The sequence below is a fragment of the Terrapene carolina genome, unplaced genomic scaffold (assembly GCF_002925995.2).
Source record: "Terrapene carolina triunguis isolate 2854851 unplaced genomic scaffold, T_m_triunguis-2.0 Scaffold90, whole genome shotgun sequence".
NCBI classification, from domain to species: Eukaryota; Metazoa; Chordata; order Testudines; family Emydidae; genus Terrapene; species Terrapene triunguis.
In genome coordinates this window covers 61,127-86,092 of record NW_020664441.1, presented here as the reverse complement: position 1 = coordinate 86,092, position 24,966 = coordinate 61,127, and the positions used below count along the sequence as shown (strand labels likewise).

General features: G+C 46.2%; 1 protein-coding gene across 1 annotated transcript; it reads left to right on the top strand.

Moving 5' to 3' along the window:
* Positions 1–6,639: 6,639 nt before the first annotated feature.
* Positions 6,640–21,728, top strand: LOC112117579 (NACHT, LRR and PYD domains-containing protein 3-like; the record flags this gene model as incomplete). The annotated part of the gene is made up of 4 exons (XM_026650510.1): positions 6,640–6,922; positions 8,731–8,772; positions 10,388–12,110; positions 21,639–21,728. Coding segments are annotated over exons 1-4 (2,138 nt in total), but the record flags the coding sequence as incomplete, so codon positions are not given.
* Between the last annotated feature and the right edge of the window lie 3,238 nt (positions 21,729–24,966).

The window sequence follows — 24,966 nt, the reverse complement described above, 5'->3', positions numbered from 1 at the left end:
AGCTGACTAGGGACTCAACAGTGCTCTGTAGCAACAACTCGAGCAACTGGCTCACCCAGGCTTTGTGGGTCTGATGCAAAGCCCACCAAAGTCAAAGGGAGTCTTTCCATTGATGTTAATGGGAGTTGGATTCACTCATATGTGACAAAGGTACCTCAGGAGTAACCTTCACGTCACACCTGCATCAGTTTCTTCTTAGGATGTGACTGGGCTGCTTCGGCGCTTACTTTGAAGATGGTGTTTTCCTCAGACTCTAAAGCAGAAGCCAGGGTGAGTCGGGTGTGATGGTCTCGTTCTCGGTCTGTGTTAGAACATTCCCATCCTCGGAGTGTCCCATGTTCTATGCAGTCAGGTTCCTCTTCCAAACTGTAGCCACAGAGCATCTGGCAACACCAGAAGATGGGAGACCCTAGCTGCATTTTGTAATGGTTACAGAGTAGGGTGACCAGACAGCAAGTGTGAAAAATCAGGACGGGGGGTGGTGGTGGTAATAGGAACCTATATAAGAAAAAGACCCAAAAATCGGGACTGTTCCTATAAAATCGTGACATCTGGTCACCCTATTACAGAGTGCGCCTTGCTCCGTGGCTGCCCCTCTCCCCACGCACCCTGCTGTGATGTGTCCCTTTTTGTGCCCCCCCCCCATGGCCTTTTTTTGTAAATGATTGTTGCCTGGCATGTGGTCGTGACAATGGGAACATCTTTGCCTTTGTGTGATATGGCAGGTCACCCCGGGATCCTGTTTCATTGCAGGCAGCATGTGACAATCACTGAGTGGTGCAGACAGGAGATGTGGAGGGAGCAAAGAGTGGCCAAAGCAGCTGAATGGATTAACGGGTGAAGTGGGGCCCCTCAAATCCCAGCCAGTTCTCGTCAGGAGGGGAGTGACGTTTTCACAGGGCACAATGTGAATACTGCACTGGTGCAGATCTAGGGGTTTTCTACTGCATGTGCCATGGCAGTCAAAGCTTTTGCAGAGAGAGACATTTCCCCTGCCTACTTCTTCAGCATTTGCCTTAGGAGCTGCTTGGACTGGTTCTTGCTTGAAGCCACGAGGTCCCTCTCAGCCTTGGTCTACTCTCGTGTTCCCCATGTAGCAGTAACAGGGCCCTCAGTTCAGGGATTATAACATCTCTTCCCGCTGCAACTGAGGCAGGGAATGAACAGAGGGGAGTGCAGGGTGTTTGCAGGGCCCACATCTTTGGCTCTTTCTGTTCCCCAAAGGGGCTTCTGTCTGCACTTGTGCATTTCTGGTGTGAAACCCGCTGGAGAATCAGAATGGCACAATTTAGGGGGTTGTCTCCATGAGAGAGTGCTATGAAGTTAATTTAAACCAGATTTCAGAGAGGCTGGAATGCAGGACGATGGGTAAGTCTGGTGATGAAGGGCTGGACTGGGACTTGAGACTATTGGGTTCAGTTCCCTCCTCTACCAGTGCGACCTTGGTCAAGTCACTTAGGCCGAGGTCCACGAAGATATTTAGGATCCAAATTTCCATGGTAATCAATGGATCTGGGCATTAGTCTATCTGTGCTTCAGTTCCCCATTTGTAAAAGGAGGCTCCTACTGCCCTACCTCCCAGGGGTGTTGGATGAGAAACCAATAAAAAATATTGTGAGTTGCTCAGATACTAGGTGGACCTGCCAACATTTGCAAGCAGAGAACCAATAGGTTCTATTTATAGATATGTGCTTAAATATGTATCAGTTGTCTCTGGCCGACTCACAGCCAGCTGGTGCATCCATTCCATCTGTCTCACCCAGCATTCATTGCACTTCCACTTTCATGCCATCCTGTTATTCTGCCCACACGCTCATTCCACACAAACGCTGTCCTCAGACACAGCTTTCTGCACCGCTGACCCCTGGATACAGACAGAGCCCCTCACTCTGCACCCCCAGCCCCACCAGTTCTACAGGCACCCAGGCCCTCTGCACACACCCTTTCTAGACGTAGGTCCCATCACCCTCCGGGGCAGCTCAGCAGGTGCCTCCTCACCAACCCCCAAGCTGCACAAGGGAGGGAAAGCACAGCCACAGGCCCTGCCTTTACAGGCAGAGCCCAAGGCAAAGATGGGGTTCCCATATGTTATGGGGAAGTCTCCACCTGCCCAGAGCACCCCAGACCCATAGTCTCCCCTTTATGTGGGCAAGAAACTAGTCCCTACACTGCCAGCTCCCTCAGTATCTGGCCTCCCAATTTTAATGCCTGGATCCCCTTTCCAGAAACCCCCCATCTCCCTATTATATCCCCCAGCTGAGGGGTTGGCTCAGCCTGGATCCCCCCAGGTCCCCAGCACCCACATCCCCCCTCTACCTGAACAGCTCCTTCTCTCAGGCAGCAGCTCCCGTCTCCACCTCTGGAGGGTGCTGAACTTTGCCAAAGAAGCCCCTGGAGTCCTCAATCCCTCGCCAAGGTGACTGCCAGGGGCCTCATGACCTGCAGCTCCCGCCGTGTGCCTCTGACCCTTCAGTCCTCCCATGTGTCTCTGCTGCCCCAGGGGTACCTCTGCCCGGCCCCCTCCATTTACCTGTGACAGCTCATGTGCTTCTGCTGCCCCCTCCCCTTCTGTCCTTCAGCCACATGTGTTTGCAGCCCCGTGCTGGGGTAGGTGTGGAGCAGCACTGCCCCAGGGAGAGGTCAGGGAGCAATTCTGGGTTTGCACGAGGAGCATCACCTTCATATTGGTGCACATAATAAAATGCATGTGGTGGGGCTGAGGGTGAGGAGTTTGGAGTGCGGGAGAAGGCTCAGGGCTGGGTCAGGGTGTTGGGGTGTGGGCTCTGGGGTGGGGCCAGGGATGAGTGGTTTGGGGTGCATGCTGCCTCGGGGCTGTGGTGGGGAGAGAGGTCTTCCCCCAGCCCTCTCTCATCGCATCAGCTCGGGGCCAGGGGAGAGGTGCCTCTTCCCCACCATGGTAACTCCAGCAGGGCCAGGCCAAGGGAGGGGCTCCTCTCCCCAGCAGCTCCGGTGGGCCTCAGCTGGGCCAAGGGAGGGGCTCCTCTTCCCCGGCCACAGCAAGTCCGGGGCTGGTCCGTGCTGGGGGAGAGGCATCTCTCCCCGCCGCAGCCCTGAGCCTCTGCCTGGGGCTTAATAGGCAGCTGCATGGCCATGCAGCTTAGAGGGAACTTAAGTTGCAACCCCCCATCAGAACACCCAGGAGGAAAATAGATAATTTTCTATTCAGTGGTTTGTGCTGAATGAGGCCTGGGGCCACACATTGAGTCAGCAGGACAAAAAGGATCCTGACTAGCTGTCCAGACAGCGAATGGGGAAAAAATGGGATCTGATCAAGTGACGTCAAAGACTGTATCATGGTGCACATGCACGAGGGGGCTGAACTCCTGTCCCACGGTCATCCTTAATTCTGGCATTTCCTATCTTTTAAGTGCTTGAATCAGTAACCTTATGTTCTTGTAACACAGGGATTTAATTTTTGTTTTAATTTAATTTGATATATGTATGTGTTATTCCTGAGGGAGGAGGCCGAGGGAGTCTGTGTGGGCTGGAGTTGTGAGCAGAGACTAATGGATGCAGTAGGGGACCAACCACCTGAGAGAGCGGCCATAACACCTACATCGCTCGCCTCAACATGTGAGTGTCTCTAGGGCAGCGGTTATCACGTTCACTCTATGTGCAGGCCTTATACAAGCAAATCCAGCCCCCTGTAAAGCTGTGTATTTAGGGACCCATATATGGACCATCCCTTGGCAGTAGTACTAAAGCTGACTTACACCAGCTGAGATCTGCCCCCAGGCAGAAACCCATCTCTCTGCTTCCATCCCAAGAGGAGTGGGACCAATGGATTCTGGTTCCCATTTTTCTTATTTCTCTGCTGAAATGAACAGCAAACCTCTCGTTTCCATTTCTCAGGTGGGACAAGGGCTTCTGGCAGCTGCAAACAAAAACAAAAACCTGAGAAATTCTTAAAATGAGGCAACAAAGCCCCAAATGGTGGCAGGTGGTGGGGTGTGAGCCAGCATGGGAGCTCAGAGTTGCTGCTTATTTGATCTCAAAGAGAATTTCCCCAGAAAGACGACAGAGATTAAGAATTTCACATGGATGTATCAGAAACGTGTCCTCCCTTCTTCCGTTTAACAAGCAGCAATTTCCTTCTGAGTAACTGTATGGGTGACTTGTAAAACTTTCCAAGCTCATTTTTGACGCTTATGATATTTGTGGTCCACGAAGATCCAATTCTGCTGACTTCATTTTTGTCAAAAGTTCTGTTTTCATGATTTTTTTTAATATTAAAGATAGTGATTCTTCCCCCCACCCCCAAATAGGATGTAAGCCTCAACTCCTGCTGATATCACTGCTATTTATTTATCAAGATTGCAAAGTCCAGTCCCCATTCTGTCTGCTGCTCGCTATGATACGTGGCTTGTCTTGGTTAAAGCTGCTACGATATTTTCTCCCAACATGGAATGTGTGGGAAGGGAAAAGTGGTGAACATGTCTATGGAGTTCATGAGCTCACTATTCAGAGAAACCAGTTGCTGAAGCCAAAGGGGTGAATCCAAAAGTCAATAAAAGGAATAAAACCCAACACAATATACATACGTGGACTAAGGCTTTAAATCACACTTGCTGTGGTATGAGGGTTGTTAGAGAAATTCAGAAAGTGCTGAAGATCACTTTTAGCTGAAGATGTTTTAGTTTCTTTGTGTTTCACAATAAACTTTGAGCAAACAGTTTCCTGTTCCTCTTCCTAGGTTTTTATATCTATCTATCTATCTGTGTTTGAACACAAAGAAGACTGAGAGAAACAGATCAAACCAGGGCATTCAGATGATGCTTGTGAGAGCGTTCTGACTAACAGTAAGTCCATCACTTTCTGCATTTTCTCTTGGGATGGGCTAACTTTAATCTGAGCTAGTTGTAGTTTGTACATGTGGGTGGTGAGACCTGTCAGAATGGGGCCCGTGGGTATGTTTACACAGCAAGTGAGAGGTGTCATTCCCAGTGCAGGTAGACATGTGCATGAGCTGTGTTTGTGCTCTCACCTCAAAGTAGCAGCATGGGCGGTGGCTTGAGCTAGCCACCTGGGTATGTATCCAGGGGGTCGGGCGGGATTTTACTTGGGCATCTAGCCTGTGTTTCCACCGCCACACTGGTATTTTTAGGCCCTAGTTCAAGCAGAGCTGAAGCTCACATCTGTCTGTCTGTCCAAGCTGGGACTGACACCTCGCAGTTGCTGTGTAGACGCACCCAGTGATGAGCTGCCAGAATGTTAACAACCGGTTCCCTACCGGGTCTTCGGCGGTACTTTGGCGGTGGGTCCTCACTCGCTCCGGGTTTTCGGCGGAACTTCAGCGGCGGGTCCTTCAGTGCCGCTGCCAACCTGGAGCGAGTGAACGACCCGCCGCCGAAGTGCCGCCGCCGACCCGGTAGGGAACTGATTATTAAGCACCTCCCGGTGAGTACAAGCCCAAGACCATCCACCCTAACTGCCCCATAGGGTCCCACCCCCTATCCAACTTGCCCCGCTCCCTGTCCCCTGACTGCCCTGACCCCAGGGGTGAAAGTAGAAATAGGGACTTACCGGTACGGGGCTGGGTTGGGGTCAGCTCTGGCCCTCGGAAGGGGCAGGGATGGGGGGTCAGAGCCAGCCCCGGCCCTCCTTGTACCGGTAAGTGTCCTCCCCCTCCCCGGCCGGGGTAGCAGCGGCAGGGCCGCTACCGCCCTGGGCCCTTTAAACTGCTGCCGGAGCCCCCAGCTGCCACTGCTACCCCAGGTCTCCAGCAGCAGGGCTCCAGCGGCTATTTAAAGGGCCGGGGCCGTAGAGGCAGTGGGAGCCCCAGGCCCTTTAAATAGCCCTCAGAGCCCTGCCGCTACTCCAGGGCTCTGGGGGCTATTTAAAGGGCCCAGGACTCCCCTGCTTCTACAGCCCCGGCCCTTTAAATAGCCCCCGGAGCCCTGGGGTAGAGGCGGTGGGGCTCTGGCGGCTATTTAAAGGGCTCAGGGCAGTAGAGGCAGCGGGAGCCCCGGCCCTTTAAATAGCCCCAGGGCTCCAGCAGTGGGGCTCTGGCCGCAATTTAAAGGGCCTGGGGCTCCAGCCGCTGCTGGGAGCCCCAGGCCCTTTAAATTGCTGCCTGGGGAAGCCGGGCTGCCCCGGTATGGCGCACGGGGCGTACCAGCTTACTTTCACTTATTTTCACTGCCCGACCCCATCCACCACCACCCCGACAGACCCCCAGAACTCCCATGCCTACCCAACCCCCCGTTCCCCATCCCTTGACTGCCCCCCTAGAACCTGTATTTTCTGGGTTTATATTTTTGAAATATTAATTAAATTAGGGTGTCCCACCTCTATGTTCAAATCCAATTGGCTGATAAATACTATTAGTATAGCCCGTATCTTCCTAAAACCTCACTTGGCTTTACAAACATTAGCTAAGATGCACCTCACCCTGTGAGTTAGATCAGTAGGATTATCTCCATTTTACAGATGTGGAAAAAGGCACAAAGAATCATTTGTGAGAGAGAAACACTGAGGAGTTATGAGCCCAGTGACCTTCTCCCACCATTAGCTTACTTCTTTCCTGTACATGGGAATAATTGTTGTTATTAATGATCCAATTAATGATTAACACCAAGACTTTACACTGCATTTTAGCTTATCTCTTGATGCCCAGTGATGGGAAACCAAAGCAGCAGAATCAGTGACCTGCTCTTACGAGCCCTCGACAACCTTTCTCAGGAAGACTTTAAAAGATTTAAAGACAAACTATTACATTCTGACTTTGAGGGGAAAGGTAACATCCCCCGAGGTCGGCTGGAGAATGCCGACAGGATAGATACGAAGAACCTTCTGATGGAATTCTATAGTGGAGACGCTGTGGTAGATGTAACCATAGACGTTTTCACTCAGATCGACCTCCGAGAGTCTGCTGCAAAACTCAGAGAAGAAAGAGAGAAAGGTAAGAGACATAAAGTTACTGTAAAACCTGATAGTCTGCCCCGAGAATCTCCCCCAGGGCAGCAGCAGCAGGAGCAGAAGGAGAAACAGGCTGATGGCAGGAATGACAAATTCTGAATCCCAGCAGGAAGCCCGGGGGACTCAGAGCAGAGATGCCCAGAGTGGGTCAGATTCTCTCACCTGCTCCACTCCCTTTTCACCACTCAGCTGTCTCAAGGGGAGCAGAGACAGCCTGTAACTCTCCCTCTGAGGAAATCCCCAGTGTGGGGGAGTCCCCAGTGGGTGTAGGGCCAACAGAGCGGTGCAGAGGGAGGGAGTGCCATGGACAGGGAGAGGTGGGAGGAGGAGTAGCTGGAATGCATCCCCAGCTGGAGGATCATTCCTTGGTGACCATTAGCAACTAGTGCAAGTAAGACCAGCCCCCAGGCTGCTCTAACCTGCGCCAGAGCTGGGACAGAGAATTGAGGCTCTGTAACTGGTAACTGATCACAGCAGAGTATGTTATCCCCAAACAGCTGGTTGACAACATGAGACATTCCTGGGGTTCCAGGCAGGATCTTTATTATCTCCAAGGCTATCTTTTAATTCAAGAAACAAATTCAGTGCAGTACAAACAGCCAAGGAGCCAGCAAACATGGAGAGCTGCAGTTCCAAAGGCTCCAGGCCGCTTTGCAGTGTCCCACAAGAGTGTAAGAGCCAGTGCCAGTGGGGAGGCAGTCTTTAGTGGAGCAGTGTTAAAATCCATGTGCTCAGTGATGGAGCTAAACTCAACCCTGTTAGTCATTCCTGTTCCACTTCCCTGCCCCCCACGGTGCCAGTGGAGCTCAGCTGGGCTGGTTCTGCCGGGGGTCCCTGGGATGGAACACTCCAGGGCTGGCAGTGGGGCTCTCCCTAGAGGCCTTTGGAATTCACTCCCATGGACAGTCCCCCAGGGGGAGAGTTTAGAAGCCTCCAGAGCGCAATGCAGGGGGAAGTTACTTGGTTTAGACTGTGAGCTCTGTCAGGCAGGGACAATCATGTTATGTGTGCGCACAGGACCTAGTACAATGGGCCCCTGATTGGGAATCTAGATCCTACCATAACTCAGTAATAAAATAATAATTATTGAGGGGTGGGGAAAGGGTACTTTATCCCCCTAAGTTAGTCACAGATGCTTGGCAAAAGGAGTGGCAATATTTATGCAAACATTTCTGGTTGCCTATGCAACGTTTAATCCAGTCAGCATTCTATCAATAACTGAATCTAGTGAAAAGCTAGGGGTTGTTGGGGAGAGGCCCCAAGTGGTAGTTATCCCAAACGAACAAATTCCCTCGGGCTGTCCTTAGTGTCTGTTTTAGATCCCTAGGTTTTAAAGGCTCTCCTGAGCCACCTAGCCCATCCCTGAACGAGAGCAGAATTGTCCTTTGCATGGACTCTTTAGTTGTTTCACCTAATCTGTGTTGGAACATGAGTGTTTGTGAGGGAGTCCCTCTCCCCACAAACACTCCTGAATTGACTCTTTGTCCCAGTGCTAGTTGTTCTGTGTTTCTCTGACCACATGGCCGGCTCATCATGTAAAGTGCAGACTAGTCATCAGTAGAACCAGGCAGGGGGAGGTCCGAGAAACTGAACTCCCTTCGCAGTATTCCCCAAACTGAACTTCATATACTGATGGCTGGTAGCCATGCTCTCCTTGGTGATTACTTCATTAACACAGGATGCAATTGCATCATTCTGTCACTTGCTGCCTCCGTACAGAACAGAAACTCACTTGCATTGAAATACACTCTACATTCTTACACTGTTGTTTAAATGTAATTTCCCTTTCAGAGTTTCATCAGAGTCAAAACCCATCAGAGTTGTCAGCAAAAGGTATGTGATGGCTACCCAGGAAGTTACCTAAGGACAGCGGTTCCTGCTTACTCAGTTGGATACGTTCCCAGAACTATTGCTGTGAAACAAAAATGAACAGTTTACATGTCTATAATTCCCCAGGTTGTCTTTGTTCCATCATTAAAAAGATATTTGCCCTTCTCCAGCCCACTGGGACCTCATCCATCCTCTATGAGTTCTCTGAGAGAGTGGTTCAGAGATTGCTTCATCTAGTTCCTTAAGTATCCTAAGGTGAATTTTTAGGCCCTGCTGACTTGAATGCATCTAACTTATCTAAGTAGTCTTTACCCTGCTCTCTCCCTATTCTGGCTTTTGGGTCTTCCCTCTTGTTGTTAATAATAATTGTGTTAGCATCTGGTCACAATTAACATATTTAGTGAATACTGAAGCAAAATAGGCATTAAACACCTCAGCCTTCTAGGTATCATCCATTATTAGATCTTCTTCCCTGCTAAGCAGTGGACCTATGCTTTTCTTTGTCCTTCTCTTGCTCCTGTTGTATTTATAGAGCCTTTTATTGCTTTCCATGTCCTTCACTAGGTGTAACTCATTTTGTGCCTTAGCCTTTCTGATTTTGTCCCTACATCTCTGTGCAATCCTTTTGTACTCATCCTAAGCAATTTGTCTGTCCTTCCACTCTTTGTGTCATGGTGGATCCCAGGAATTGCAGCCATGATGGGGAAGTTCGCTCCTTCCATTTCACGTGTTCTTCTGTTCCATTTAGCGACCGCCAGAAAAACTCTGTACAAAATGGGGTGGCAGCCTCATGCCATTACAGCGAACCGATCAAAATCCTTTGGTGATTTCAATTATAAACATTTTTCCTATTTCCAGACTCTCTCAGCTCATTGTCATGCCAACCTATGACTTTACCAGGAGCCTTGCAGACCCCCCAGTGCTGCTTTTCTAGGATAAATGATCCAGTTTGTATCAATTGTTTTACAAACAATTTTATATAATGGGCTGAGAGGGACTTTTATTACCTTGGGCAACTTCCAATACAGATGTGTGCAAAGTGTCCCTCTGGGTCAGTACTGAGCAAATGTACTAGCTTCATGCTGGAGGACACTCTGCTGTAGGGGCACCATCTCTTAAGTGAGAAAGGTAACTGGAGGTACTCAATTGTGGTAATTAAAGATCCTGTGATGCTCTCTCTTGTAAACCCAGGTGTCCTGACAAATTCTAGTTTATGAAGTTACTTTCTTTCCACCTACATTCCCAGTATTGTTTCAACTGCATATGATATTCTCTTCCACTGGTGACCTATCTTGTTGTGTAGTGTTCCTGTGCACTGTCAGACAGTAGCCGGATTTCACCAGAGAGGTGGCTGCATTTCACTGAGAATGAAGTGATGCCTTCAGTCTTTACTCAAATGAATAATTTCAGTGGGGCGTCCGTATTTGAGTAAGGGCTGCAGGATCTCACCCATAGTTAAGTGATTACAGGCTCCTTTTTGAAGAAGGTTTCATTATAAATGTGAAGAACCATTATTGTTGTTACAGTAGAACTATTTTAAGAGATTAGACTGATATTAGTCTGTCTGTTTTCTGAACTTTCAGTTCAATATTTCTAATGTCTCATGTTGCTGATACAGGTTACCAGAAGAAGTATAAAGAAGATATTAAAAAGAAATACAAGCTAATAAAAGACATGAACAGTCGTTTTGGTGACTATATGATTCTAAACAGAAGATACACAAACCTGACTATTGTAGACAGACCTCGTCAGGCAAAGGAGAGAGAACATGAAATAACGGCCATGGGATGGAGACATGCAGAAGTCATGACTGAACGAGCTAGTTCTGCAGTTACACTGGCCACCCTCTATAAACCTGATAAAGATGGACAAACACCACAAGTCGTTGTGCTGCTGGGAGCTGCTGGGATTGGGAAAACAATGACTGCAAGAAAGATCATGTACGATTGGGCAGCTGGGGAACTCTATAAGGAAAAGTTTGATTATGTTTTCTACATAAACTGCAGGGAAATGAACCTTCTTAATGAGCAGGGAAGTGTGGCTGACATGATTTTTAAAAGTTGGCTTAATACAAATGCACCAGTTAACCACATTCTGGTGAATCCAGAAAAACTCTTGTTCATAATAGATGGGTTCGATGAACTGAGATTTTCCTTTGGTCAGCCTAAAGATAATCTGTGCACTGATCCCTGGGAGAAGAAGCCAATGGAAATCATCCTGAGCAGTTTATTTAGGAGAACAGTTGTTCCTGAATCCTACCTGATGATCACTACAAGACCAGCTGCCCTGGAGAAACTCGGGCAATGTTTGGAATGCTCACGTTATGCAGAGATCCTGGGGTTTTCTGAAGCTGAGAGGGAGGAATATTTCCACAAGTTCTTTGGAAATGAAAACCAAGCAAGACAAGCTTTACAATTTGTGAAAGCAAATGAAATTCTTTTCACCATGTGCTTTGTCCCCTTCATATGTTGGATCATCTGCACGGTTCTGAAACAACAGCTTGAAAAAGGTGAGAATCTCACACAAACTTCAAAAACAGTCACTGGAGTGTATATGCTCTACCTTTCCAGTTTAGTCAAGCCTCTCAGCAACAATACGAAGCAACACTTGCATGGAAATCTGAGGGGACTTTGTTCCTTGGCTGCTGATGGAATCTGGAAGCAAAAGATACTGTTTGAGGAAGAAGAAATCAAGAAGTTCGGCTTAGATCAAGAAAACTCTCTCCCCCTCTTTTTGAATGAGAATATTTTTCAAAAAGAAACTGACTGTGAATGTCTCTACAGCTTCATTCACTTAAGCTTTCAGGAGTTTTTTGCAGCTTTGTTATATGTCCTGGCGGAAGATGAAACAACAGATTCAGGGATTCCAAAGAAAGATGTGAAAACTTTGTTAGAAAACTATGGAAACTCTAAAAATTATTTAATGTTAACAGTGCGATTCCTGTTTGGGCTCTTAAATGAAGAAAGAATGAAGGACCTGCAGGAAAAATTTGGGTGTAAACTTTCACCTAAAATTAAGGCAGATTTATTGAAGTGGGTTCAAGCAAACCAACAAACAGATTTAATCTTGCCCTGTGTTCATGAGGGGATTTATCAAAGTTATCAGCTTGAGTTGTTTCACTGTGTATATGAGATGTATGAAGAAGATTTTGCAGTTAATGCATTGGATCACTTCACTGAACTGAAATTAAATCAAAAGAAATTTACCCAGATGGATCAAAGGGCTCTTTCATTCTGTGTAAAGCATTGTCATAGTCTGGAGTCACTTTGTATATATGACTGTACATTTAGTTTAGAAGACCATGAGGAAAAACTCCCAAGACGACAAAAGTGGCTATATCAGTAAGTATTCGCTGAGCTGAAAAATCTGTAGTTTCATTAACAGATTAAATGTTGTTTTCCCTATGTCTTGATAACTACTAATTGGCTGAATGACCCACCTGAGAATAATTCTACGGTTACTGTAAGCTAATGATACAGTTATCACACTACCGAAAAAAAATGACCTTTTTTAAAAAAAATCATGATTGTTTGGTCTGCTGTCCTCTCAATGACTGAAATGTTTGCTGTACTGTTTTGTGGATAGATATAAACAGGGTGAGACAAAAGAGCGGGGGAGGGAAACCTGCTTTGTGTCAACAATTGTACAAGGAAGGTTGAGAGCTGCTCACTGAGACCTTCCATGATGAGGAAATCACTAGGAAACAAAATACACACTTCCACATGCCCGGTATACAACTAAGACACCTTTATAGTAGTAAAACTGCACCCACCCTAGGGATTGTACTGGTCAGAACATTTTGGTAAAAATTTGTCTCCTAACCAAAATAGTTATAGCAGTACTAAAACTGTGTGTTGATCAGGCCTCAACTGAAAATCAGCATGTAGTTTTACTGGGCTGTTGTGGGTAGAAGGCAGTGTGTTTGAACAGTTCACTGATATTCAAATAAAAATTCAGAACAAAACCAAAACTTGAAATTTCCTACAAAATTCTGAGTTTCAACCAGCTCTAGCTGCAATCAGAAGACGGGTGTTGTCACCACCAAACTATGCGGCAGAGCTTTAAAATAACAAAGAACAATTGTTTTCACTAGAATGCTTCACCACAATTTGCTGCATATGGATAAAACTAAAATTACCATTTTAAAAAAAAAACAGTATTACATAGGATCTTAAAAATATTTCAGAAGCTTCTTCCTATCAGTATAATTGGATTTTAACAAACAAAAAAGGTGCATTCAATAATTGGTGGTGTGTCTCAGTGTCGGTATTAACAACTGCTCAGCAGGTCTCCAAAAACAATCCTAACCCGACCTACTATGTCTCGCACATCTTGCAAGACTGTCACATGTTTCCACATAACCAGTGCAATGTCATGCATGGGAGTGTGGAGTTTTTTTGTTTTTTTCTGGGTGAGCGAAGATACTACAATAGCCAGTAGCTTAGCGGACGGTGCACTGAGGTACCAGCTAAAAGCTTGTAAGTTCTAATCCCAGCTGTTTTCTTGGCTGCTCTTGATATTTCTCTGCCTTTTTCATCCCTGTAAGCGAGCGCAGACTCACCCAGGAACGCCTCCTGCTGGTCTCTCAGGGAATTAGCTCTCCAACCGTCAGGGCAACCTCTGCAGGCCAGTGATCCACCTTACCACTGGGCCCCCATGTCCCTCCCGGACCCCGGTGCCCTTGTCTTGGGTGCTGCCCCCACCCCAGCAGTACCCCCACACTCTCCAGTTCTGGGTCTCCCCACCCAGGGGAACTCCCACCCACTATCCACACTTCACCTCAGTCTTGCCTACTGCCCAGTCTCCATCTAGCCCCTGTTCACTGGGGCAGACTGCAGTATAAGCCACTCATCACAGGCAAAGAGGTTTGGACCTGCTGCCTCTGGCTACCCATGGACTGCCCCTGTAACCCAGTACCTAATAGGCCTTACCAGGCCTGCAGCCTGGGGCTTTCCTAGGCCGGAGCTCCCCGGCTCCCTTGGCCTTTCCCCAGCCCTGCTCCCCTCCAGATACCTGGTTAACCGCCCTGCAGCCAGGCCCTTCTCTCTCTGAATGCAGAGAGAGAATGTTGAGCTCCTGGCTCCCAGCCTCTTATATAGGGCCAGCTGAGGCCTGATTGGGGCGTGGCCCAGCTGCAGCTGCTTCCCCAATCAGCCTAGTAGCTGCTTTTCCTGCCACAGCCCTCTCCCAGGGCTGTTTTAAGCCCTTCAGGGCAGGAGCGGGGTAAGCACCCCGCTACAATCCCTTATTAACATAGGCCTCAAAACCCTGCCTTAGGGGAGGTATAACTATCACCCACCCATTTTACAGCTAAGATAATGGAGAGATTGGCAAGTTTACATCAACAGAGCCGAGGATAGAAACCAGGCCTCTAACAGCATGGATCTAAGCCTCATCCATTTTGACCACCCTGCCTATAAGGTGAAAAGAGCCAAAATATTAATACATTCAGACAGAGTGGCTCTTTGTTCCTGTCTAGTGACTAGATCAGGGGTGGGCAAACTTTTTGGCTGGAGGGCCACATCGGGGTTGTGAAACTGTATGGAGGGCTGGATAGGGAAGGCTGTGCCTCCCCAAAACAGCCTGTCCCCCGACCCCTATCTGCCACCTCCCACTTCCCACCCCCCTCCGAACCCCTGACCCCCCCCCCCCCCCCCCCCCCGCTCCTTGTCCCCCGACCGCCCCATCCCTAACCCCCCCTGGGACCCCACCCCCTATCCAAGCCCCCTGCTCCCTGTCTTCTGACTGCCCCAATCCCTATCCACACCCCCACCCCCTGACAGGCCCCCCAGGACTCCCAAGCCTATCTAACATGCCCTGTTCCCAGTCCCCTGACCACCCCCCCCCAGAACCTCCGCCCCATCTAACCGCCCCCTGATCCCTGTCCCCTGACTGCCCCCAGGAACCCCATGCCCCTTATCCAACCCCCTCCCCGCCCCCTTACCATGCCGCTCAGAGCAGCAGGAGCCCGCAGCCACACCACTGCGCTGCCCAGCAGGAGCGGCGGGCCAGAGCGCTTGCGGCGCGCTGAGGCTGCGGGCGAGGGGGGACAGCAGGGGAGGAGCCGGGGTCTAGCGTCCCTGGCCGGGAGCTCAGGGGCTGGGCAGGATGGTCCCACAGGCCAGATGTGGCCCACGGGCCTTAGTTTTCCCACCTCTGGACTAGATCGTACAGTGAGCAGTTCACAGATCTCTAGTAGCCTCTGTACTCATGGGAGTGGTCCTTTAAATCATGTGAGAGATGCTCATGTTTTGAGGTTGAGAGCCCAGGACCACTCCCTGCAGATCAGCGCTGGCCAAATCAGGCAGGGAACTGATCTGATCCTGGTCTCTCACATTTCAGGTCAGTGTCCTAACTACCCAATTACAGAATCAGTCTCGCTCTCTCTGGCCCAATGAATACTTAAGGATTTGCACAAAGTGGAATAGCTCCAACAGAGAGAAAAACACTAACCATAGGGTTATTAGCTATTCTGGGGTGAGATCTCTCTCTCTTCTTCTCCCCAGAGGTATTAAGGAATGTTTGTTGAACATTTTCTAACCAGTTCTACTGAAGACAACCCAAGCAGGAGGGTTGTTGCAATGGCTCTGCTGTCTCTAACCAGCAGAGCTTAGACTCCTCCCAGAGCAAGGAAGAGAACCCAGCCTGACAATCTTGAAACCCAACAGCCTAGTGCTAGGGATTAAACACCATACCCCGGTAATAGGATGTTGGTGGCCCCAGAATGAATTGAGATTGGTCAGTACCAGCTCCCACCTCACAAACTCACCACCATGTGTTGCACTAACTAGTAAATGATCACGTTTAGTCTAATGGGCAGAAGTTAGTAAGCAGGAGTCATGTGCACCAGCTGCCCAGCCATTGTCAAGTGTGTTGCAGGATTCACAGCAGAGGTGAGTTTTAAGGAGGGATTTGAAGAAGGCTATTGCAGAGGAGTAATGGAGTTATGACGTGTTCCTCCCTGGCATAGGGGATAGCAAGGGAGAAAGCATGAAAATATTATGGTCTAATGAGTAATGAAAGCTGGCATGGTCGGCAGAGTAGAGGCAGAGGTTGACATCTTCATAGTGTACTACAGTTGACAGACAGGGCAAGGCTAAGCCATAAAGGGCTAAATGGTAAAGATGAGTAACTTGTGTTCGATTCAGTGGAGAGGGGTGGCTACGTTACCAGGAACACATCTCCCCTAAACGATGCTGCCTGCACTGGCTCCCTATTGACTAGAGTTGAGTTAAACGTGGTTGTACTGACTCTTTTCAAAACACTGCATGGTGCTGGCCCCAGCTGAGAGAGTGAGAGAGAGAGAGAGCTCCAGTCCCTCCATGACAGTGACTTGGCCTGGTGGCTTTGTTCCACAAGAAAAACCAATCTGTTGACAAGGAAGGAAAGGCTTGTCTCTGCAGGAGACTCAGTTGTCACAGCTGTGGGGCCACAATGGTGGAACTCACTGCCCAATGTAGAATCATAGAATCATAGACTTTAAGGTCAGAAGGGACCATTATGATCGTATAGTCTAACCTCCTGCACAACGCAGGCCACAGAATCTCACCCACCCACTCCTGTAACAAACCCCTGACCTATGTCTGAGCTATTGAAGTCCTCAACTCGTGGTTTAAAGACTTCAAGGTGCAGAGAATCCTCCAGCAACTGACCTGTGCGCCACGCTGCAGAGGAAGGCGAAAAACCCCCAAGGCCTCTGCCAATCTGCCATGGAGGAAAATTCCTTCCCGACCTCAAATATGGTGATCAGCTAAACCCTGAGCATGTGGGCAAGACTCACCAGCCAGACACCCAGGAAAGAATTCGCTGTAGTAACTCAGATCCCACCCCATCTAACATCCCATCACAGGCCATTGGGCATATGTACCGCTAATAGACAAAGCTCAATTAATTGCCAAAATTAGGCTATCCCATCATATCATCCCCTCCATAAACTTATCAAGCTTAGTCTTGAAGCCAGATATGTCTTTTGCCCCCACTGCTTTCCTTGGAAGGCTGTTCCAGAACTTCACTCCTCTGATGGTTAGAAACCTTCGTCTAATTTCAAGTCTAAACTTCCTGATGGCCAGTTTATATCCGTTTGTTCTTGTGTCCACATTGGTACTGAGCTTAAATAATTCTTCTCCCTCCCTGGTATTTATCCCGCTGAATTCATCCTTCTTAAACATGGGAGACTAGAACTGCACACAATATTCCAGATGAGGTCTCACCAGTGCCTTGTATAACGGTACTAACACCTCCTTATCTCTACTGGAAATACTTTGCCTGATGCATCCCAAGACCGCATTAGCTTTTTTCATGGCCATATCACATTGGCGGCTCATAGTCATCCTGTGATCAACCACTACTCCAAGGTCCTCTCCTCCTCTGTTACTACCAAGTGATGCGTCCCCAGTTTATAACAAAAATTCTTGTTATTAATCCCTAAATGTATGATCTTGCACTTTTCACTATAAAATTTCATCCTATTACTATTACTTCCGTTTACAAGGTCATCCACATCTTCTTGTATGATATCCAGGTCCTTCTCTGTATTGGCAATACTTCCCAGCTTTGTTTCATCCACAAACTTTATTAGCACATTCCCGCTTTTTGTGCCAAGGTCAGTAATAAAAAGATTAAATAAGATTGGTCCCTCCACTAGTAACCTCCTTCCAGCCTGACAGTTCACCTTTCAGCGTGACCCGTTGTAGTCTCCCCTTTAACCAGTTCCTTATCCACCTTTCAATTTTCATATTGATCCCCATCTTTTCCAATTTAGCTAATAATTCCCCATGTGGAACCATATCAAATGCCTTACTGAAACGGAGGTAAATTATATCCACTGCATTTCCTTTGTCTAAAAAATCTGTTACCTTCTCAAAGAAGGAGATCAGGTTGGTTTGGCACGATCTACCTTTCGTAAAACCATGTTGTATTTTGTCCCAATTACCATTGACCTCAATGTCCTTAACTACTTTCTCCTTCAAAATTTTTTCCAAGACCTTGCATACTACAGATGTCAAACTAACAGGCCTGGAGTTACCCATATGACTTTTTCCCCCCTTTCTTAAAAATAGGAACTGTGTTAGCAATTCTCCAGTCATACGGTACAACCCCTGAGTTTACAGATTCATTATAATTTTTTGCTAATGGGTTTGCAATTTCATGTGCCAGTTCTTTAAATATTCTCGGATGAAGATTATCTGGGCCCCCTGATTTAGTCCCATTAAGCTGTTCGAGTTTGGCTTCTACCTTGGATGTGGTAATATCTACCTCCATATCCTCATTCCCATTTGTTGTCCTACCATTATCCCTAAGCTCCTCGTTAGCCTCATTAAAGACAGAGGCAAAGTATTTGTTTAGATGTTGGGCCATGCCTAGATTATCCTTATCCTCCACTCCATCCTCACTTCTTCTCTCTTTGTTTTCTTCTTATTTATATGGCTATAGAACCTTTTACTATTGGTTTTAATTCCCTTTGCAAGGTCCAACTCTACATGGCTTTTGGCCTTTCTCACTTTATCCCTACATGTTCTGACCTCAATAAGGTAGCTTTCCTTGCTGATCCCCTCCCATCTTCCACTCCTTGTAGGCTTTCTGTTTTTTCTTAATCACCTCTCTGAGATGCTTCGTCATCCAGCTTGGTCTACAACTCCTGCCTTTGAGTTTTTCCTCCTTTCTTGGGATGCAGGCTTCTGATAGTTTCTGCAACCTTGACTTGAAATAATTCCAGGCTTCCTCTGCCTTTAGATCCACAAGGTCTTCAGTCCAATCCACTTCCCTAGCTAATTTCCTTAATTTTTTTAAGTTAGCCCTTTTGAAATCAAAAACCCTAGTCACAGGTCTATTTTTGTTTATCCTTCCATTTAGTTTGAACTGAATTAGCTCATGATCGCTCGAACCAATGTTGTTCCCTACAACCATTTCTTCTATGAGGTCCTCACTACTCACCAAAACCAAATCTAAAATGGCATCCCCTCTTGTTGGTTCAGCAACTACTTGGTGAAGGAATCCATCAGCTATTGCATCCAGGAAAATCTGAGCCCTATTATTATTACTAGCACTTGTCCTCCAGTCTATATCTGGAAAGTTAAAGTCTCCCATGATCACACAATTCTGATTAGTATTTACTTCATTAAAAACATTAAAGAGGTCTCTATCCATATAGATGTAATAAGAATGGAACCCCCTGCCCCCCCCCACACACACACTGCCTCAAAACTAAATACAAACCCTACATCTCTGACTGAGTTTTCCCACAAGAACCAGCTCTCACCAGCACTGTCATGTTATACATGTTCTTTTAAAATAACCCCAGTGATAACCATGCTCTTTCCTGCTGGAGGGGAGATGTCTTGTGGAAGGCACTGGGACACCATGGTGTTGGATGACCTTACAATAATCTAAGTCTTCAGCATAAATTTGACTGTCAAAGCCACATTTTGAATGAAATTTCCCAGTGTCAATGTGTAGGTGGAGAAAAGGAGGGGCCAAGGGTGGAGCCCTGTGGGGTGCCAATGAAAGGTGAAGGGGGATGGGAGGATGCAGCACATGAAATGCTGACGAGAGAGGTAGGAGGAGAAGCAGGAGATAACAGATTCCTGAAAGTTGAGGGAAGAAGCAGTTTCAAGAGGAGGAGAGTAGGCAAAGGTGTTAAAGGCAGTGGAGAGGTTGAGGAGAGGGAGGACCGAATACAAAACCTGAACTTTGACAAGGGTGAGGTTAATAAAAACTAAGATGGAAGCTTCAGTGGTGAGGAAGCCAGATTGAAGAGGGTGACAAAAGACAGGGATTTGGCCTGCTCTCCTTTTACCCACCATCTGCCTCAGTGACACCATCGACCATCCCATCCTATCTTCTGATCTACCTTGTCCCTAATACCCTTCCATTCCTTATGTTTCCCCCCCCCAAACTCTGGTCCATTTCCTTGGCAACATATGTGTGATTTATTTGCCCCCATGATAAAAAACCCTTCCCGTGACCCCACTTGTCTCTCCAATTATCACCCTGTCTCCCCGAGTCTTCTACGACTGCTGTTTAAGAAAGACCTGATTATTAGAGCTGGGCAGATAATAATGAATAACTCACTCAATGAATGTTGCCTTTTTCACAAATTGTCCAAACAATTTCATTTTTTTAAAATATTAATTTTTCTAAATTATTCATTTTGATTGGACACACAGGTCATAGATATTTCGGTTCTGTGAATCAATGAACATAACTATGAGAACCAGATTTCTGTACGAATGCTCAGGATTACAAATACAAATTTTGCTTTCACTTGAATATTCTGTAATAGTGACTTAAACATGTTGCTTCAACAACATTCCTGTTTGCAAATTCCCTTTGCTAGAATATTTGGAAAGCACACAATAAAGATGTGTGAACACAGTGGAAGTAAATTCACTTTAAAATTCATCTGAATATTCTTGAATTTTAATTGTTTAATTATTCAGCACTATTTCTTATAGAGATGCTGCTTTAAAATTAACCTGCCATTTTACACTTTCTGCTGTCAGGAACCAATAAGCTCCTGTCATAAATATAAAGGGAAGGGTAACACCCTTTATGTATGCAGTAATATAAAATCACTCTTGGTCAGAAGTACAGAATCCCCTTATCTGTAAGGGGTTAATCAGTTCAATTAACCTAGTTGGCACCTGACCAGAAGGACCAATGGGAAAAGAGGATACTTTCAAATCTGGGAGAGGGGGAAGGCTTTGTTTTGTGCTCTGTGTGTTGTTCTCTCAGAGACAAAGAAAGAGACCAAGCAAGTAATCCAGCTCCTACGGAATAATACATCTAAAACTACAGAAATAATAAGTAATAGCAAGGAAATGTGTTAGATTATCTTTTGTTTTAGCTTGTGAATTTTCCCTAGGCTAAGAGGGAGGTTTATTCCTGTTTTTTTGTAACTTTAAAGTTTTGCCTAGAGGGGAATCCTCTGTGTTTTGAATCTGATTGCTCTGTAAAATTATCTTGCATCCTGATTTTACAGAGGTGCTTCTTTTACTTTTTCTTTATAATAAAGTTCTGCTTTTAAGATCCTGATTGGTTTTTAGTATCCTAAAAACCCAAGGGGCTGGTCTGTGCTCACCTTGTTAATTCTCAAGCCTCCCCAGGAAAGGGGGTGAAGGGGCTTGGGGGGATATTTTGGGGAAACAGGAACGCCAAGCGGTCCTTTTCCTAAATCTTTGTCTAACTCACTTAATGGTGGCAGTGATACTGTTCCAAGGACAAAGAAGAATTTGTGCCTTGGGGAACTTTTTAACCTAGGCTGGTAGAAATAAGCTTAGGGGGTCTTTCATGCGGTCTGTCACCCTAGAGTTCAGAGTGGGGAGGGAACCCTGACAGCTCCATTTCTGGTTACTAATAGGGATGTAATTTCACAAAATGTAACCCCAATTATATAATATTGAATAACAGTTGTCATACTTAAAATGTTACACAAATACTCATATTTGGGTTTTAGCTTTGTGGGCAAATTAAAGACAACATTCCTAGTTAAATAAACATGATAATTTCTATTGTATCTCCAGAAATGATACAGCAGTTACTGCCTAAAACATAAGCATAAAACCTCTGAAGGTATTCCCATTTGTGTGAGTAGTGAGAACTGGATTTGAATATTCAAAGAATCAGAGTACCCCAAGTTCCTAAAATGAATGGGTTAACCTTAGTAGCACATATTCTATTTGACTCCATGTACTTAAAAAGTACTAGATGCAGTTTTGAATTGGGGGATTTACAATTAACTGTAACTGCGGAATAAGCTATATGCAGTGTATGATCACACTGTCCAAGAGGCTATTTCAATGTTCAGGAAATAGAATTAAAATCTGTCTTCAGAGAACAATATAGAAAATTTCTATTTTCTCCTTTTTAAGGAAACAACGTCAGGGTAAGCCAAAACATTCGCCTATTTACCTGCTCTGTCAAGCACTGAAGGATCCAAACTGTAAATTAAAGAAACTAGAGTAAGTAACTATTCTTTCCTTTTTAAATCCCCTTATTACTGCTGCTATCCCAGAAATTCTACAGCAGTGCAGCTCTTCACCATGGTTGGTATAGCGACCACATAGAATTGTGTAACTTCTGAGGATTGTGTTTAAATTTGCAGTTAATACATGTGGGGTTAGCTTAGTCAGCCTACTGCTGCAATGACAGTTAACCCAATTACCTTACCCACAGATGAGCCTGAGAGACAGAGGTAAGCAGTGTGGCCAGGGGAAATTTTTGAGATTAAGAAAGACTCAGGAAGTAGGAGAGAGAAGCTAAGGTATTTTAATCTTAGATATTTCTAAGGTGCCTGTCACTAGAGCTGGGTGAAATTTACATGGTGAATACTTGATTTGGCAAATAATGCAGTTTCGGGTCAACTGAAACTGTTCACAAATTCAGGTCATATCTGATGAATAGTTTCGACTGAATAAAAATGGGGGGAAAGTTTCCAAAAAAGTCAAAATATTTAGTTTAGACATTTTTGAAACAAAATTTCAAAGTTTGTGTCAAAATGATGTTTTCTTAGGAAAAATTAGCTCAGTTTAATTTTTAAAAAAATAGAGTTAAACAAAAACCCTGAAAACTAATAATTTTGTTTAGGGTAGCATAAAACATTTCATTAGAGCCCAAACTAATTTTTTTACATTTTTTTTTCATTTTATCGGGAAAAATTGACTTTACTGTTTCAGGTGAACCCAGATAAAATATTTCTTTCATATTATTGAGCTCAGGCACTGAACCAAATAATAAATTATTCACCCAGTCCTATTTGTCACCAGGGTATCTAAGCCTTGAACATATCTATTTATTTAACATTTATGTATCATATTGGATTTCATTTCTCCCTGACTCACAGGTATGGTTTTTTGGGAGGGGATTGATTTCTTTCTTTCTCTCTCTCTGCTCCACCCCTCAACTCTCTCCCTGCTTCTTTCTCTCTCCTCTTACTATACCATCTCCATCTCATGTTATTACTTAGTCCTGCCTTGAGTCCAGGGAACTGGACTAAATGACCTATTGAGGTCCCTTCCAGCCCTACACTCCGTGATTCTGTGCTGATCCTGGAGTTGTTCCTGGGAAAGTCTTTAGCAAAGAGGTGATCTTGCATTTAGCCCTGAACGTGGCTAGACCAGGACTCAATCTGATCCCCTCTGACTAGGAGTTCTACAGCAGGGCTCTAGCTGTTTAGAATTCTCTGCTCCAATGCCCAAGAGTCTGAGCCTGGGCTCCTCTAGTTGGATTGTCCCTGTGGAGCACAGCTGTTCTGCAGGGTGCTGGGGAATAAGTGGTTTGAGACTACGTCTGTGCTAGAGAACTTTGACCTTACCAGCAGCAGCAGATCTTCCTAACACACCTGTAACACTGCACAGCCACGTACTCACACACTTACAGCGATGCACAAGAGATCACATCACCTTTGGATTTTAATCAAATGCAATGACATATTGTCGACTACCATGTCCCTCTGCACTGATTCAGCACAAGCATTGGCAGAGCAGCTGCAGTGGGGCAATAAATATTCCTAGTGCAATCTGACAATGCCCCGGACAGCTCTGACAGCTCAGAGTACTGGCGTCATCGTGACAAGCTGCTCACTGAAGCTAAGCAGGAGATTTCATAATGTGGATGAATTAACAAAAAGTGATGCAAAATTAGCAACAGAAAATTGTTTCCAAGTTCCAGCTAGTTCTGCTACTTGTACCCCTGCTGCATGCCAGCCCCAAAGCATGTGAAGGGAGACTGGCCGGTCTTTGCTCTGTCTGGCCCCAAACATTTCCCTCCCCCTTCCCCCCCCCCCCCCAGGTTAACAATGCCAAAAATACACTGTGACAACATCTGAATTTCAACTTTAAAACAGAAATCTTGGTTTTATTTGGTCCCTTGAGGATTCTTCTGAAAATCATAAAAGGGAAAAGCAGCAGCTAGTGAACATTGTCCTGGTGCGTGTGCACGTACATTTGCACACATTGCATGGTGTGTTCACTGCCTCAGCAGCAACTTCCATACTGGTGAGATCTGCAAATACGAACACAGAGCAGGATAATGAACTAATGAATTAACAGCCAGACTAGGGTGACCAGATGTCCTGATTTTATAGGGATAGTCCCGATTTTGGGGGCTTTTTCTTATATAGCCACCTATTACCCCCTCACCCTCGTCCCGATTTTTTACACTTGCTATCTGGTCACCTTAAGCCAGACAAGCGCTACCCTCTGCACTCCCACACCTCCAAGTAACTCCATTTACTTTCCCATGGTTCTCATTGCTCCCATCCTCCCCCGGGAAGCTGCACATGCCCCAGGGACTCTACAACAGGAAGTGGGGAAGAACTCTGAAGTCTCTGGACTGCATGGAGGAGGGGCCCTGAGTGATATTCTTCCTCTGAGCTCAGAGCACGGTCATCTCAAGCTCCCAAAGAGCTATCTGCAAAGGAATGGCTAGTTCAGCTCCAAAACAAACCACAAAACGAGAACTGAAAACATAACAAAACAATCAAAATGACTGAACAAATGACTAAAACCAAGGCCCTCACGAGCACAGACACCCATAGCTGCTGGTGCTCTTCATGATACATCTTGGCCCTGCAGGCCCACAAGCAGCATGGCAGAGGGCGGTGGGAGCTGCTGACCCCACCACATCATCTGCAAGTGAGAGGATGTTCCATTCACAACGCATGTGCAGATTTTTGGGCAGGACAGAACCATTTAAAGGAGGTGATGCAGCAAACTAAACATATGAAGTGAGAACATACACTGTAAGCCATAGATCTTATGCTCCTGGTTCAGGAAGCTGTGTTAAGAAGTGTGGGTGAGATGCAACAAGCCACAGGCCTGCAGCGTGCTGTTTTTGGACATAATGCACCAGAGTGATATGCTCACTTTGGCCTTTGTAGCTTAAGGAGTGATCTGCTGCCAGCTGAATGGGATGCCTATACCATCCCGAGAGAGAGTGAGTTGTGGCAGTCCAACAGAAAGGTGACAAAGCCATGGACGACAGTGGCTAAGGACTAGGGAATAGAAGTGCAGAAAAGAATTAAATGAAATATCATTTTGCTGTTTCCAGGCCCCAATGGCCTAATGTAATTCCATGTTGAGGAAAAAAAAAAAAAAAGGTGGTCTCCAAAAGGGAGAAAGCTATAAATTCACTGTAGAAATTCATAGACTCATAGATTGTAAGGCCAGATGGGACCATTACATCATCTAGTCTGACCTC